The 17,904-nt window shown below is 46.3% G+C and overlaps 1 protein-coding gene across 1 annotated transcript in view; it reads right to left on the bottom strand.

Annotated features, from left to right (window-relative positions):
* Positions 1 to 17,904, bottom strand: part of SHISA9 (shisa family member 9) — a 266,046-nt gene that overhangs the window by 11,143 nt on the left and 236,999 nt on the right. The window contains exons 3-4 of the mRNA XM_074345433.1: positions 16,711 to 16,866; positions 9,581 to 9,628 (exon numbers count right to left, since the gene is read on the bottom strand). Of these exons, the coding sequence (XP_074201534.1) occupies positions 9,581 to 9,628; positions 16,711 to 16,866 (204 nt within the window). The remainder of the gene's footprint in view (positions 1 to 9,580; positions 9,629 to 16,710; positions 16,867 to 17,904) is intronic.

The following is a 17,904-nucleotide window of genomic DNA, read 5'->3' as shown; positions in this document are numbered from 1 at the left end:
ACAAGGCAAAGACTGCCAAGGATTGCCACATCCACCAGAAGCTATATATATAATACACACATATATAAGAATACAAATCTCCAATTGGTTCTGTTTCTCTGAGTAACACATAGTCCACATCACCAAAAGCTAAGTGGCCTGTGCTTTACAGGGACAGAGTGCCTGGAGCTTCTGATGCTGCTAAGCTCCATACCCCTGGCTGAAAACCAGCAGAGGCGTGGGTGTTGTCCAGCAGTGGCAGCTCCGGGGAGGGACCATGAAGTCAGGTTCAGGAAGCAGGGATCGGTTAAGGAGGCCCCCTGGCTGTGGTGACACGCCTCCTCTCCCGGCCCCCGCAGCGGGCAGCTCAGTACAGGAGCACCTTTACTAAGTGCGTGCTTTGTTCCAGGCACCTGGCTAGGAAGCTGACATCTGTCATCCCCTTTACTACTCAGTCTCCTAACGAGGTAGGTGCTGTCATTGGTCTCACTTTATAAATGGGGAAACTGATGACAGAGAGCTTTAGCAACATGTGCAAGTGACAGCACTGGGATCCGAACCCAGGACTCCAGGCTGAATCCCAAGTATCCCGGAATTTATGAATCGGTGATGACAGCCCTCGCCATTTAGTCAACCATCTGCCTGCCTTATAGAAGAAGCTTTTGTTTCTGCCACAAGTTCCTATCTGCAGGAAACTACTCCCTCCCAAACTAAAGAAAATGGAGGACAGAGTGGGAATTATACAGAGAAAGCACTTTCCTTGATTCTTTCTCTCAAAACATCAGGGATTGAGATACACGTGTAAATATCTTACTCACAAAGAGGAGACATCAGAATGTCACAACTGGAAATTTCCCCTGAAAGCAAAATAGGTTTGCCTTTTTATGCCTTAAGGTGGAGCAGGAGAAGGGAGCTGGGACGTAGGGAGACTGTCTCTGCCCGGTCCTGGGTCTCCCAGAACTCCGGGTTGGCTGTGACACTGAGGTGCCCTGGCATTGGCTGGAGTGCTGGACAGTCACCAATCAAAAGTGGCTTCCTGTCTCTGAGCTGGGTTAGATAAGGAGCTAAATGCTTCTCTAGAACCAAGAGGAACCTGAGGCTTCCTCACTGCTCCAGCCCAGGCACCGTCAAGGTGCCTTCCACGTTTCATCTCACTTACTTGGCTCCCTGCCCCAGCCTGAGCCAATGAGGTGGACGTGGTTGCCTGGGCTCTTCATGCTACATCACCCCGATTCCTTCTGTGACAATGTAGGGTGATCCCATTTGGAGACATTAACCCATATTTCTTTGCCCTGCGCTTCCACTGTCTCCTCCCCCACTCAGAGCAGCAGTCACTTTGGATAATGACAGAGTATTCATGTTGCTTTTGAATCCTACACTGAGCTCTCAACAGCCAGAGTAGAGTCTTGGAAGGCGAGACTTCAGCACTAAGATCTGAGAATGTTGAGAGAGCAAGAAGGATTAGTGAGGTCGAGAGCTTGGAGGCTTCGGTGCACCAGGTTTATACAGCAGATGGCGGAGTCTGGAAGAAGTCACACTGCTTTTTTTTGTGACTGTAAAATCTTCCTTACAAGATGGTGGGAAAGAGCATATGAGCTTTGAGAGCAGATGTATCTGTGTTCAAATCCCAACTCTCTCACTTATCAGCTGGAAACCCTGAGCAAGCGACCTAAGTTCTCAAAACTTCACCAATAACACTGGAAAGGAAAGAGCAGTGCCTGTGCGGCAGCGAGTTGAGGGTGTCCGAGAGAATCACGTAAAGTACTTCACATGCTGTAAAGTGCCAGGGTCCTTGCTCCACAGTAAGTATTCAACGATGGTAGGTGCTATTGCTGTCATTGTCAGAAGATAAAAAGAACATAAAATGAGAATAAGAAGACCTACTTTGCAGAGTGCAGCAGAGAGGTAAGCAAGACACGGCGTGAAAGCGAAGCTACTATGCATGGCACATAGTAGGGCTCCTTAAACGTGTACCCAACCTGAGAAGATACTGTAAAAGTCTGCTGCTTGTCTCCCAGATCTCTTGTCCCTTTTACTCTTGGGCACATGGCCACTCAGCCCTGAGCTAGACTTCTCCAGCCTTCTGGGAAGCTAAATTTGGCCATGTGGCTGATCTCACACCAATGGAATGTGAGCAAAAGTGATGCATCCAATTTCCACTTCACCTTACCTGCTTAAAAGAAAATTGGTTGCCCTGGATGTCCTCTCTCCCCCTTCCCATAGGCTTTAACAGCAACCAACTTTAACAATGCAGATGAGGGCAATACAGTGCCAGGTGGGATAGCAACAATGCTGGAAGAACCTGGGTCCCTGAGTGACGGCTTGGAGTGGAGCTGCCCTGCCCACCCAGACCACTCCCTTTGGGACTGTTGCCCGAGAGAGGAGTACACTTCTTTCTCTTAAGCCACTGTATTTTGGGGGCCTTTTGGTTCACTAGGACAGTGTTTACTTTTGATTTATATAGGAATGTTTTCTGGGTCCCTACTTTTTTTCTCTCCATCACAAGCTGAATTAAAAAAGTAAAAGGGGGAACAGTTCATGTTAGAAAAAAAATACCCAAGTATGAACATCCCTCTTACGACTGCTTTGCTGCATCCCATAGATTTTGCATGATTGTATTTTCATTGTCATTTGTCTTAAGGTATTTTTTAATTTCTTCTTTGATTTCATTGTTGACCCATTGGCTTTTTAGTAGTCTGTTCTTTAGTAGCCCATGTTTAGTCTCCACCTTTTTTCTCATTTGTTTTTCTGTGGTTGATTTCTACTTTCATGCCATTGTGCCCAGAAAAGATGCTTGAAATAATTTCTATCCTCTTAAATTTGTTGAGGCTTATTTTGTGCCTGAGAATGTGTCTATCCTAGAGAATGTTCCATGAGCACTTGAAAAGAATGTATGTTCTGTTCTGGGGGGATGTAATGTTTCTACTGCAGAGCACAGGGAACTCTATTCAATGTCTTGTAGTAACCTATAATGAAAAAGAATATGAAAAGGAATCTATGTATGTATATGTATGACTGAGACATTATGCTGTGCACCAGAATTGGACACTGTGTGATAAACTGACTATACTTCAATTTAAAAAATAGCCAAGTGCTTCTCTCTTCTTTTGAAATACGTGGTCTAAGTCTGCACAGGCTCCCGGGGCTATCTCAGTAGGCAGAAACAAGGAAGGCAGGGGAAAAGCTGAGCTTCCCAGGCAGGAAGGGGCCGGGGAGGAGACGGGAAGGTTTGTCTTTATGGAAAATGAGCCCCGTTTCACCTGGTTCTGGGCCTTGTGGCAGAGACACAAGGAAGGAGAAATCACATTTGAATCAGGTTCGAATGAAGCTCAGGACTCCTGGCTGTTCCTACAGGGCCCCATATCTTTCCTGAAGCCATATCTCTCTAAGAGAGAAAATTGCAGAGGGGAGTCCAGGAGCCTGGTCTTTTTTTGTCTCAGCCCTGAGGGCTCCCAAGAGGAGGCACTGCTGCCTTTGCTGGTGAGGATTCTGAAACTGCCCGGCTTGGGCTTTGCACCAAAGCTGTCCAGTTGTACCATCAGGCCCTCTGTTGTGGCTGCAGGGGGCCCTCTGTGAATGTCTCGCTGCCAATAGACCTATGAACCCTCAGGCTCTCTGCCTCTTCCCTTAGGCAGTCCTGATGGGCACTCATCACTTTCTGAAAGTCTATTGAAGATGGATGGACTCATGCTGCATCCGTGGCCAACCACAACGCCCCCTGGATGGAAATTGTGCATTCATCCACCACCCTTCCAGGCATCCTGCATTGCTGCTTCATAGATGAAGACATTTCTTTTCAGAAATCCATTGCACGGTTTGTCTTATGATCAGCCTCCTGGCTGGTGAAATTTTATACAACTAGTGGGTTTTTTAAAGGAAGGAAATAAAGGTTAACTATTTCTAATCCTACATACTTCCTTCCAATTTGCTATAGCAAAGGACCATCTCCAAGTAGATAATGATAAGATTTGGGACCCTGTGTTAGACTAACTGATGAATGATCTCAATTCTTCCCCATCCCCTGTATTCACACTCTTTTTCTGTGACTTTGAAACTCACCCTCAAAAAGGATGATCTTGTTTCCCCACCACTGGGTTCTGAGTTCTTCCACATGATTATGAAGGTAGCAGACATGACACAAACATAAGTTTGAAAAGTGCTTGCTGGCATTTGGTTGCTCCCTTCCACCTCTTCCCCCATCATGAGAATGTGTGTAGGCTACCCTCTCTGAGGATGGAAGACACCTGGAGCAGAGCTAAGTCACCCCAGTCATCCCAGCTAAAACCAGCCTACATCAGCCAACACCCAGCCAACCTCCAAATATATGGGTGAACTCAGCTGAGACTAGAAGAACTTCCCACATCAGCATAAATCACTGGCACAGAGACCCCTCCCCATCTCAATAAATGCTGAGCTAAATAATTTTAAGTCACAAGATTTGAGGTTGTTTGTTATGCAACATTATTGTGACAAGAGATAACTGCTACAAATGCCAATCATTCACTCAACCTAGTCTTCGAAAGAGCCCCAGTTTCAAGGTAGGGATCCATGCCTCCTCTACTCTTAATCCACATGGCTTGGATGACATACTCCTCCACTCCCTCACCCGCTAGCCATTCCCCGGTGGCCACAAACAATCCATTTCCCTGCCTTCACCATAACAATTTGTTCAGAGGTGGCCACGTGACAAGGCAAGCCAATCAGTATGAAGCCTGAGATCTTTACTTACAGAGACAGAGCAGCCAATGACATCAATGATCCCACCTTCCATTTATAGGAGAGGCAACTGGAGCCCAAGGACACCCAACAGAGCAGAATCAGCACTGGATCTAAACACAGGTCTCCTGACTTCCACCTGGTTGATGTTTCTGCTCTTTCCCAGTGCCTCTTCAGAAAAGACAACAGGATTCCCTTCAAATGCTATGCTTAACTTCATTTAATAACTTCTTAATAAAATGTATGTTGAGTGTTTTCTATAGGATGGGGGCACCATGCAAGATTCTGTGAAGTTTAGCATGAATGGTATCTAGCTGGCTTAGCCTCATAGGGACATACTTCCAAACGAGTAAACTATTTTTTGCAATCTTGCTGTAGTGACATTTTCTGCAAAGCAGAGAACTCCTTCCACTGGCTCATGTCCTATGAGTTCCCAAGGATGCTCATCAAAACTCCAGTGCTTGCTGTGCGCTTTTCAAAAGAGGCTGAGCTCGGGAGCTGGTAGGATTTGATTTTTATTAAAAAAAAAAAAAAATCACCTGCTCTGTACCCTACTGCTCATCAACAAACCAATAACTGAAGTCAGAAAATTGCAAAAGCCTGAATTTCATGAAGTACTGTTTATAGGCTGCTTTTAGGTGGGTCCTTTCCCAGGCTGTATGCACTCTGACGGAATTGTAACCCAACTCCCACATCTTCTGTTGCCCTGTGCCTTCTGTAACGTCCCCTGGGTGAACATTTATCAGTGAGGTACATCAATTTTCATAGGAGAAAGAAAGAACTAGGATTTATTGAGTACCTACCAGGTACTAGACACTGTTTTAGCAATTATACCTACATTATCTCATTTAAATCCTCTTAAAGGTAGATGAGGAGACATTATCATTTTTTTTTTCATGTGACAGATGAGAACTAAGGCCCAGAGATACTGAGTAATTTGGCTGCCAAATGACTCTGCCACAGCTAAGCGGTGGCAGAGCAGGGAACCAAATCCAAGACTGTCCACCTCCAATATTCTTACCTTCCTGCTGTCGCCCTCAGATCAAACCTCAACTAAGAAAAGTTTTATTTCAACGAATGGTAGAAATCCTGTTTGGAGGAAAGCTGGCATGTGAACATTGGTGCTCTGGGCTACACTGTGTTTGTATCTAGGGTTGGGTCTGAGAAAAAGGTAGGTCCAGAATTTAGTGTACATAGAATTACCCAGGAGGTGCGTTTTAAAAATACATGTGAAATGAAAAGTGAAAAAAATGTAGAGGCCCCATGCCTGTAGGAATGGGCGGGCCCAGACTGACGTTGGTAAGAGGCATCGCTGGTGATCCTGGGTCAAGTTCTCAAGCCGTTCTTTGAGCTCTGGGACCTGGTCCTGGGTGTGATGTAATGTCTGGTGCGGCTTTCGGCAACAAGGGGGCTCAGTCCCCTTGCCTACGGAAGCTCAAAGGGCGAAACAGTGTATTTTCTTCATTGTCTTCATCAAAGGGTATTATTTACATTGTCTCGTAAAGTTACCCCCCCCAGCCTGATGGGCTGCGAACACTATCGTGGCCGCCGTTTTGAAAATGGCAGAAATGAGTCAGGATGGAAGTGGCTTGGACAAGACCACATGACCTGACTCCAGCCAGAGCCAGAGTGAGTACATCATTGCGCTGCGCCTGCGGCTTCCCCCACGTTCAGGGCTCCAGTGGGGCACTGGATTAGGTTCAAAGATTCATTTTACAAAATAAAAGATTTCCAAGACACACCTTCATATTGATTAGAAAAGTCCACTGGCTTGAGGTTGGTGTCTTCCATCCTGGCTATTAAGTAAATATGCCAGGAGTCCCCGGGGCTGGGCACGAGTGGAGCCACAGCAGCGACCCTAGGGAGCAGCTTGCCCTGGAAACCTCAGGTAGTGAAAAATGAATAGTACAAACTGGTGAAATCTGTTTGCCATTTCCTGGCAGATATGTTCCCCTCCAAGGTGAGTTACAGTGGATACAGGTGGAAGCAGGAGACTTGCATCTTCAGGGACCTAGTCCTTCTCCTTCCCAGCTACTGCTTCCTTATCCAACCTCCCCACGAGACACGCACCCCTCTGCCCATGCGCTGTGTTCCCAAAGTGGGTTCCATTCAAATCACCGGATCTGAAGACGTGAACTAGTTTTCTGGAGAGAAAAGAGATCAGACATCGAATGTGTTTGCGAAATGATTGGTTGTACAGAGTTTGACAGTTTTTGTTACCATGAGATTTTTCAGGGCTTTAATTTGCTCACCTGATAATAATACTAATAACACTGCCAGTTACACCTTCCTGTGCTGATCACTTTGGACGCGCCAGGCACTGGACCCATGTCGTACGCATTAGCTCATCTCGTCCTCACAACAACCGAGCGGGGAGGTGAGAGCGTTGTCTCCACTTTGTAGATCAGAAAAGAGGGGCTCAGAGGTGTTGAATGACTTGGAGGAGGCAAGAAGACTAACCCCATGACGGGGCCACGAGTGGAACCCAGGTGTGTCTGAGGCTAAGTGCATCACACCCCGACTGTATCTCCACTTCAAGACAGTGGCAGGGTGGGTGGTGGGGGGACATACGAACACCCAGCCTTGTCATCATGCCTTATGTAGTGTCTGGAGGTCGAGTAGGAAACACTAGGGGCAGATCAGTGACCCCAGAGGAACTTGGACCATCCCTCTCTGGGACCCCCTTTCTCCTCCCCAGACAAAGCAGCATAAATAAAGGCGCATTTAACAGAACAGTGGAAACTAGCCTGGTCTGAGTAGAAAAATAGCTTATAAGCCCTTGCTTTTGACCTGTCCTGAGATCTCTTCTAAATGCATCAGACAACAACCAGCTGATATAAAGACAGGGAGGCTGACTGCCTCTAAATGCTGTCACGGGAATCATAATGGCTTTGTTTTTCACAAGGGAAGGGAGGAAAAAAGTTTATGCCTCAAATTAGCAGGTCTGTCGTGTTCCAAATTGTTTGCATTTCTAAAAATGGACGTTGACATGTGAATGGTTATTATCTAATGCAAGACCCAAAAATCTGCCTCTCTCAAGGCAACAACTGGGTAATCAAGAGATGCTCATTAGACACATGGGTCTACAGCTCTCTCTCCCAATTCTGGAATATGGAGTGACCCCCTTCATCCCCTCTCCTCGCCCCAGGGCTCAAGTTGCTTCCGAGCCTCTGGGACCCTGGTCAGACTCCTCTTTTCAGAATCCTCAACTCACAGAAAGATGCTTGGAGACTCAATCCAAAGGTCTTAGTTCCCCAACAAGATTTTTCTCCCGCAAGTGGTTTTTATGGTCCCCAGACCAGCAGCATCCGTATCACCTGGGAGACTGTCAGTAATTTGAGTCTCCAGGACACACCCAAGGCCGAGCGAATCAGAAGTTCTGGGGTGGGGTCCAGGAATTGGGTTTTAACAACCTTCCAGGGGGCCGCTGCTACACACTTAAGTGGCCAACGTGAGACTCGCAGGTCGGTCGGCCCACAGCCGCCTCCTCCCCACGCCCATGCACACACTCGCTGCGTTCCGCGGTCTCTTCGTTATCCTCTGCTCCCTTTTCTTCTCTTCATCCTCTACCCACCCCAGTTCAGGTCACCGCCCACCTGGATGACTCCAACTCCAGCCCACCCACCCCACCTCCAGTCTCCACTTGGAAACTAGAACTATCTTCCGAGAAAGCAAAATGATCCTGCCAGCATCTTACCTAGAGCCCTGCAATGTCTTCTAACTTCTCCCAGTTCAAGGTCACTAAAGAGTTTCACCTCCACCTGCTTGGTCAGCTCTATCCTCCCGATCATCAAATCCAACAGAGCATAAGGAGTAGAGAAAGAAGAGAACTGAGTTTCCGGTCTGTTCTGGAAAAGAGCTTCTCCCGTCACAACCCAGTGGGAAATAACTTAAGCATTTGAGTCAGAAAGATATGGGTTCAAATTGCAGCTCTGCCACTTAGCTGCTCTATGTCTTTAGACAAGCAAGACCTATCTTCACTTAGACACCCATGTCCTCATCTCTAAAGGAGAGGGACAATGTGTACACAGCTGGGGCATGGGAGACTCAGTGATCCAATGACAGAAAGGGCCCAGCCCTCTGTCTGGCACAGAGCAGGGAGTTAATAAATTACAGCTACCACGTGGCCTGGCCACCCAAGCCAGTGAGCTCACAGACTCAACTGGACCAACTCCTTAACATTTTTTTTTTACTGAAGTATAGCTGATTTACAATGTTGTGTTAATTTCTGATGCACAGCGTCGTGATTCAGTTATACATATATATGTTCTTTTTCATATTCTTTTCATTATAGGCTATTACAAGTCATTGAATGTAGTTCCTTGTGCTATACAGTAGGACCTTGCTGTTTATTTTATACACAATTCCTTAACTTTTGATGCTCACCGCGGTTGCCAGGAAAGTTGAAAATAGCATCCTGTTCCCCAGAAGCCAAATCATTCCCAAGACCCAAGCCTAACAACCTGACTCTGTTTACCTCTCCCTCAGAAGGTGTGTTTTTTTCCCCCTGCATTAATTTACCTTATGTTTTGCCATTTGCCTGTGTAGCTTCTGGAGGAAAAACAACATTTCCTGGATGTCTTACCCGGGGTGGTTTCTGATAGTGACATTTTCCTTCAGGCAATGAATGTTGGGAAATGACGAGTAGTACGCTTTTCAACAACAGAGCGGAGCAGAGACACGCCATGCCAGGTGCACACGCGCGCGCACACACACACTCACATACATACACAACACCAACACACTGGAACTCAGACGGACCTGCAGGTCCACCCAACGCGGACACACGTGTGCACTGGTCACACACAGACACTCTGTGCCTTCACCGATTAACGTCAAATCCAACAACACCTGGACAAGAGGGCTAGAAAAAGCCGTACGGTACCTTTTGGTGACTTAAGTGTCGCCACTGCCCAGTCACCCTCAGAACTTCCTAAAAAAATAACAATGGAGAGATGCTGATCTGTTGGCCAGCTTCCCGTGTGCGCTGGGCCCTCACACCCAGGTGCGGCTGGCTGGCACCCCAGCTGCAGCCTCCCAGGGGGGCAGGTCTCAGGGGACCTGGGGAAGAGGGCCAGGGACCAAATGCACAACTGTGATTATGTGAACACCTCTTTCTGCAAGGCCCTGAAGCACTGTCAAGATAACACCCAACACAGGATCAAAAGAGGTTCCCTCAAAAAGGCCTAGATGTTTTCAGGGAGAGAGAGAATTCTCAGGTGGTGAATCTGGCTCTAAATTTCAACCCTCTAAGAAAGAAAGGAAAATCTGAGTTACGTGAGGTCACTCTGGCTGACAGCAACATTCAGTAGACAAGAGAGAAATTTTTATCTTTTACTGCAATCTCCCTCTTAAAAAGGGGGGCGGGGGTGCTTTATTAGCTCCAAATTCAAGGTGGGGGCAGGCTCTGCTGACTGCAGCTCTAAATGCTGGGTGATAGGCGAGGGGTGGAGAGTGCAGAGGGTGGAGATCGCCCTACCACACTGCCTGGCACCCAGTCTGTGTTTGCAAAATCCTGTTGAATGCATGAATGAATTCAAGGTTCTCCACAGAGTCACTTTTCCTAAGGAAAGGAATTCCCCTAAACGCTAAAGGGATCAGTTTTGTTATCTGAGAATCCCATAATGCCTGGAATTTTTCTTATCATAAATCGGTTTGTCTGAATTGAATTCCGTTTCAGATGTTTGGCTGAACATGGCAGCACCCTACCCCGGATTCCTGGACAGGCCTCCTCCGGAACATCGGGTTTTGCTCAAAGCGGGGCAAACCCACCCACGGGCCCGTGCAGCAGCCTCTGCCCATTGGCTGGAGGCCTGACCAATCAGCGTGCGCTCCTAGCTCGCCTGTCCTTTCTTAGGAATCTACCTGGAAAAACCAAGTCTTCAACATTTCTGCCCAATTTCCAGAGATATCAGGCTGCCAGCTGGGAGGAGACGCAGGGAACAGTTTGTGATCTGAATGATTACAGAGCACGGATCCGGCCCCATTTAAGCATTTCTGGTTGGCCTCCCAGGCGTGCCAAAGGACGCTTAAATTGCCACGTTCCCCCTGCGGATATGAACTCTACACCCTCATCACTCACAACGGAGGGGAAATTGGAATGACAGGAGACGAGTGACGAAGTTAAAATTAACTGGGACCCGCCTGGGATGACTTGGTGTTTCTTCTCCTCTGAGACAGGGTCACTGACATCTGGAAATAGTGACGTGGCCCCAGATCTTCCTGTGCAGGTGGACACAAGCCTGTTGGCGTCACTGAGTCATTGGGCCCAAGGAAGCCACCTTGTCCCCAAGTCAAATCCATCACTGTTTGCTTTTGAAGGCAGGAAACATCCAGTGGTCACCTCTGTCCCCACTACCTAAGACAGGGCTTAGCTCTGGCAAGGCAGTAACAAATTTTGTTTCATAAATCCATTGCTAATAAGGGCATTTAATAAGATGTCACACAAACTACCAAATACATAGTTAAGGTCTCCTTGTGTGCTTGGTGGCACTAGTGGACAATAGATAAATACTTCTTGGGTGAAAAATTGAACCCTTATATAAAGGGGATGAGCCTAAGGCAATGAGGAAGGGGACATGAGGGAACTTTCTGGGAGATGAAAATATTTTTTATCCTTAACAGGATATTAATTACCCTAGTGAATGTATATTTCAACAATCACACTATTGTAAAATTATGACCTGTGTATTGTACTATATATATCAATTTATACCTTGACTATCATATACTTGAAAAACGTTAGACCTCAGTTATACTCAGCAAACAAAGAAAAACAATGACTACCTTAGTAAGTTCTCCCCTACAAAAGAAGAGAATGGGCCTCTTCAATTTTTGTTTTGCCTGTTTCTGCCCTTCCGGTGCCAGAAATTGCTCTGCGGAAGACAGCATCATTCCGTGGGAGGAAGACGGCCTGAATCAGTCAACCCTGAATATGATTCTTGGCTCTTCGGGTGTGACTGTAGGGAAATTACTTAACTATACTGGGCCTCAGTTTCCCCATCTGCAAAGCATTGGGCCTGATACCTCCCTCAGAGGTGTACTGTTTGAGAGTGAGTTCAATGATACTAGCTCCCTTTCTTCCATAACTTAAAAAACAAACAAACAAACAAAAAACTAGCAGTGGCGGAAGGGCTTATGTATCATGTAGCCTTTTCACATGTGATTCCTCCAGAAAGAGTGAAAAAGGAATTCTTGCCGCGTCGAAGTGCATTGCTGCCGTGGTGGTAAAAGGCACTGTTGGAAAATGGAACACGGTGCTAGCAAAAACAGTCTGTCCACTGTCAAACAGCAACAGAGCAAAGATTTTCTTATTAAAATTTTGAACTACAAACAAAGGCACCGTAGCATTTTATCAGTAATACTGGTGCCTCCTCTCTTGATCTCCCTGGGCAGCATAAGTTGCGCTGAAGCATCTGAAGGGCACATGGTCAGGAACCTTAGGCAGCCAAGGATTTAAACTCTCAGATACCTGGAGGGAAAAAACCTCTCGACGTGAGGCCAATAGAAGTTAAAGCCAATGTGCAAGTGATTTTTCCTTTACAATGCTCATCAGGAATTAATAAAATAAAAAAAAGTGGTCTTTTGCCAGCTCTGGAAGCAGGAGTCACCCATCTCTGAACCATCAGATGACCCTTAGGGATATCTTCACCACTGTCTTGGAAACATTTACCGGAGAGGAGCCATAACGTGGGTTCTCACATTGTAACCACCCATCACACCAGTGGCTCAGGCCAGAGGATGTGTGTGCTTAACTGGATTTTCAGGTTATAGTTCGGCTGAGTCTAGAACAAGACACACATCTCAACTTTCCTTAGTAGAAAATATTTCTAAAATGTTTAACCCCACATTTCTGACTTTAGTAAGAAGCATTAGTTGAGTAAAACCGAACCTTTCTTTGATGGATTTTAGGAGTCGTAGGTCTGGGCACATGGGCCTTCTTTGTCCAGGCTATTGATGGGGAGAGTGAAGAGGTTTGGGCTGTCTCTCTGCCGGCCCTAAGCACAGCTCAGAGAAGTCATTTGTTGTCTGCTTGCTTGTTTGTTTCATCAGATCCCTAAAATGAGTTAGCCTTCGTGCACGTCTTCCCCATCAAACTGGAGTGAAGGATATGGACACAACTCTGTATTTCCTTCAAAATGAAATCTACCAATTGCATGTAAATCACGGGACCGGTGTGTTTGGAGATTCGAGGAAAAAATATGACCAGCAAACGACTCTGCCTGGAGACTCTCATATGTGGCAGGATGGACGGAAGGCTGACTCTGCACCGAGTTAAGCATGTTCCCTGCACTACATCGCTGAATCTTCCCAAGAAACCGTTGTTGTGTGTTTTTATTATCTCCATTGTACACATGGGGAAACTGAGACCTGAGGCGGTTAAGTAATTTCTGCAATAAACATGTGAAACAAATCTTGAACTCAGTCCTGACCCACTGCTGAGGCTGTGCTACAGTCTAGCATCCTGCTAGTCCCCTCCTGCTCCTGGCCTGATGTGAGCAGCGCCTGTCACGTGGTATTATCGTTCACCGGTTTTGCCCATATGTTTGGGGGGGGGGCTTATTGAGTTCCCTTCAAAGTGATAGGAGCTGGGGATACACTGATGAATGAGACAGACTTGGTTCATGCCTCGGGGGACCTTACAGTCAAGGGACGCCAGATTAAATGTTTGGAGAATGAATGAATGAACTGAACAAAAAATGATCCAACTCCATCACTCCTTCTTGTACAGAGGACCACGTGGTTTTAGCTCCTTACATTTCCCTAGTGCGTGTTAATCTTTTACCAACAACTGGGCAGTGAACTCCTTGGGAACAGAGGTCATTCTGTAGCCACATGCTATATGTGACCAGATGTTCCCAAATCCCTAAATTATAGAGAGAGAAGAGTTCTCTTTAGACATGAATGAGTAGGATTTCCACAAGCAAACAATAATAAATAAAATAAAATAAGATAAAGCAAAATTAAATAAAATTAAATTAAAAATAAGATAGACATGAAGGCTTTTGGGGGGCAGAATTTTTCTTAAGAACAACCAGTTCCCACCCATTTCTCCCCAGAGTTGGTAGTGAATGAATGGGACATACTTAATGGCCCACAAGCATTCTAATAACAAGGATGAGTAGAATTATTCAATTTTCTAATTTGTAAAATTAAAATGGAGCTTGGAAGCTATAGAATTCAGCTTCGTCATTTTTCACACGAAGCAGCTTAGATCAGAGGGTTGTGGTGACCGGCTCAAAGCCACCGGATGTTCTGAATATTAGAGCCTCCAAGAGAAATTTATTTTTCAGAAGAGCTTGTGAACTTGGCAGTTAACCCTGAAGGTTGTCCAAGCCTCCGCTTATTTGCTGAACTGAGAGTTTCAGAAAATGAGTCTGGTTCTCAGAGACCGCCGTGCTTTCAACAGCAGACCACTTTTTAAACAGCTTCTCTCCTGGGTGGTAATGATTTTGATAATGAAATGCATTTCCTCATTCACACCATGGTCACATTGTATCTTAATAAAGAACCCTTGAAAGAATGTTTATTATGGGATTTGCATGTCATTTGGGCAGGCAGACTCTGGACTCCTGGGTAGCCCTTTGGGTCAGGCAGTCGCTCAGCCTGCCCCTCTCGGGACCTCTACTTGCTAGAGATTCACAGGACCATCCGTGACTCAGATAAAGCTTGTGAACTCTTGTCACAGTCAGAAAAGAAGGACAGAGAAGAGGAGCACACGGTCCATATCCAGGATTGGGGTGGGTCCCCCAAGTGAGATCCCTCAGAGTTTTTAGAAGATACAAGGATGCTCCCTTCCAACTAAGCTATTCTTTGATTCTTGTCGAAGACAAACTCATTCATTCATTCAACAAACATTTAAGGAGTTTCTGCGTTGTAGAAGAAAGAGTTACTCAAAGTCAAAGAAACTTTCAGACTTCAAATTTAATTCCAAAGGCATGGCAGACCTTTGCTATACAAAGGAGCCTTGTGTAAATAGGGAACTCTGTTGGAATATCAATTTATGATTTATCCAAAGAGCTACTGGGTGTTGAGGGGGAATGAGACACCAAGCGTACGTTGAAGACATGAGTTGTTTTTGGTAATGTGACCAGTTCCAAAAAAAAAAAAAAAAAAAAAAAGATGTCTGGGTGGATTCTTTTTCTGTTTGTTTTTTTGTTTGGGGTCGGGGAGGTAATTAGGTTTGTTTATTTACTTATTTATTTAAATGGAGGTACTGGGGATTGAACCCAGGACTTTGTGCTTGCTAGGCATGCCCTCTACCACTGAGCTATACCCTCCCTCCTGGGGTAGATTCTTTTTATGCCCAAAGAATCAAATGTAAGGGCAGATGCTAATTATCACCCAAATGCAAGGCTGAGAGAGGGAGGCAGGTTACCAAATCATGCATGAAGGCTTCCGAAGTTACATCCACACAGATACCCTAACTCTTTCTCTCCTAGGCAGCGGCCCTCATCCCTTCCTAGTAATGTCTGCGTCTCTTTGAACATGCTCAGGATGGATATGCTATAGAAACAGGCAATACGGAATAGAGGAAATCTGTCATGGGGTGTAGATGATGGTTGAGTTGGATGTAAAAATTCAACATGAAAAATGGGGGGCAGGTGTGTAAGATCTTACGAAGCTTGGGATTTAGGAAGCACATAATACATAAACACCCTTCAACCTTTTTCCAAATGATCCCATTTGGAAGTCCTAGGAGATGGGGGAACATGAATTGCTAAAGATAGACTTCTGGTTCTCACGCTAAGCTTCAACTATGTGCCTGGCCCTCTGCCGGGCACCAGTATGCTTGTTCTATGAATCTGAAGTGCATAGACCATGGTTACTACAGCAGCCTAGACACGTGATTGTGTCTGTGCTTTGGTTTCTGTCCTCAGTTGGTAATGTAGTTAAGATTTCATACTGGAATTGATTAGCAAGTGTCTCCTATCCCAGGTCCAAGGAGGAGCTTGGCAGTGGGGGAAGGAAATAGGATGAGAAGCTGGTAATAAAAGAAGCACAGGGTCCGTGGGTCTTCTGCCTGCCCCAGAGCTTGACTTTGTTGTGGCTGTGGCTTCCATCCCACAGAACGCAGCCAGGAGGAATCTGTTCAGGAGCCTAGGTCACGTCAGGGTCGCTGTCACACTCCCTCATGTACGAATTGGGGGCGACGGACTGAACCCTCCCGGGGCTGGGGGTGGGGGTGGGGGTGGTCAGCAACAGGAGCACAGGCTTTGGAGTGAAAAACACGAGTCCAAGTCTCAGTTCAAGTCGCCCAGAGGCTGCTTGATTTGGGGCAAGTTAAACTAGCCTCTTCGAGTCTCAGCTTTCCGAATCTGAAAACTGGACAATATTGATGCCTTCCTCTTTGGATCGCTGTGACAAAATGAGACAGTGTCTATAAAAGGACCAACACAACGTCTCACACTCGATAAGAACTCAGGTAACAGTAGCTCTCCAGGCTGCCGCCCCAGGAACTATCTACATCTGGATGAGCAGAAGCTGCCAGGATAGGAACGTGCAGGCTTACCGACTTCTCAGGGAGCGGATGGATGGTGGGAATGCTGAGTGTCACCCACGAAAGGGCAGGGGGTTTGGGAACCAGGTGTCCTGAGTCCTACGTCTAGGTTCTGGGAGGATTCACTCGGACAGATGGTCAATGACAGAGGGGCTGAGGTATCAGTGGGACCAGGTGAGTATCCATGGTCTCTTCCTTGGGAAACAGCCCCCACAGGTGTCCTTCCCCCTCACCCCACCCCACACAGCAAAGGAGGATTAGATCTGGGGCTGAGAGAAAGCAGCTGAGGGGTTCTGGTCACTAGTGAACTGTGTCCCAAACAGAGAGGCCCAGATTATATGAGAGACAGAGAAATTTTGAAAGGTAGACAGATAGATGATGGGTGGATAGATAGATAGACAGACAGACAGATGAGAGAGACCAGAAAGATAGAAAAAGGAGTAGAAAAGGAGGCAAGGAAGCTTAGAAGGAACAGAGAAGTTCTGGGGAGAGAGGAGAAACAGAACAGCCCTTACCGACCGCCTTCAAGGAGGCGTACTTGTTGAGCTCTTTGCCGGGCGGCTGCTGTTCGTAGGGGTTGGAGATCTGGCCCAGGCTCGGGTAGGAATGTGGATGGCCCATCTGCTGGAGCGAAGGGGAGGTGGGCACTGCGTTGTTTGCCTGGGCGGTGTCTGGAAGCGAAGAGAACAGAGGGAAATGGTCACATACGGGCAGGACCTGCTACCCACCCTGCCCACGGCCACATCCCTCGAGACCCAAAGTCCCCACCCTTTGGGGACCCGAGAGGGGGGAGCGGCAGAGGATGTGCAGGTTCACCAGCGACAACCCCCTGTACAGGCTTCGCTGGAAGCAGCCGAGGACGGATGGGTAAAGAGCAAAGGATGAGCTTAAAACGTTCCCATCTCCCCACCAAATTAACACAAGGTCCTATCGCTGCAGGGCTATGTCTGTTATCAAAACAATGTACGTGTGAAAGGATGAGCAGCTTCAGTAACAGCCAAGGAAATGCAAGTCAGGACAGCAAGAAGCCACTCCTCTGCCGAGAGCTGGGCAAAAATGGAAAGGTTTGAAGGACACCAATCTGGCAAAGATGTTGGAAACAGAGTGGTCTCAAAAATGCATCGTGGCCAGGCGATTTGCTATATTTGCAGAAAGAAATCTGGCAGTGTGTATTGAAATATAAAGTGCACGTGTATGTTGACCAGATAACACCACTTCTGAAGGACTGAGCCTTCAGAAATGGAAGTAGCAGCATGTGAGCTTATTTCCTCAGAGATGTTCTTTGCACCACTGTTGGGAACGTGAAAAATAAAAACCACCCTAGTGTATATAAATATTATTCTGGCATTTATAATATCTCTCGTTGGCCACCTGCACTCTGAACTCCTACCAAAATAGGAATTCTTAGATGATTGTACATCCCTATTATGTACATGATATAGACATACATGTAATGGGATATCATTCAGCTGTTAGAAAACAATGACTTAAAAATCAGTTAACTAATCCCACTCCTGGGCATATTATATTCAGGAAAAAACTCAAATTCAAAAGGTACATGCACCCCAATGTTCACAGCAGCACTATTTACAATAGCCAAGACTTGGAAGCAACCTAAATGTCCATCAACAGATAAGTAGATAAAGATGTGGTGTATATATATATACACACACATATACATACAATGGAATATTGCCCAGCTATAAAAA

This window comes from Camelus bactrianus, chromosome 18 (genome assembly GCF_048773025.1).
Source record: "Camelus bactrianus isolate YW-2024 breed Bactrian camel chromosome 18, ASM4877302v1, whole genome shotgun sequence".
NCBI classification, from domain to species: Eukaryota; Metazoa; Chordata; class Mammalia; order Artiodactyla; family Camelidae; genus Camelus; species Camelus bactrianus.
Note: the sequence above shows the minus strand (reverse complement) of the source record. Positions and strands in the feature narration are given on the sequence as shown.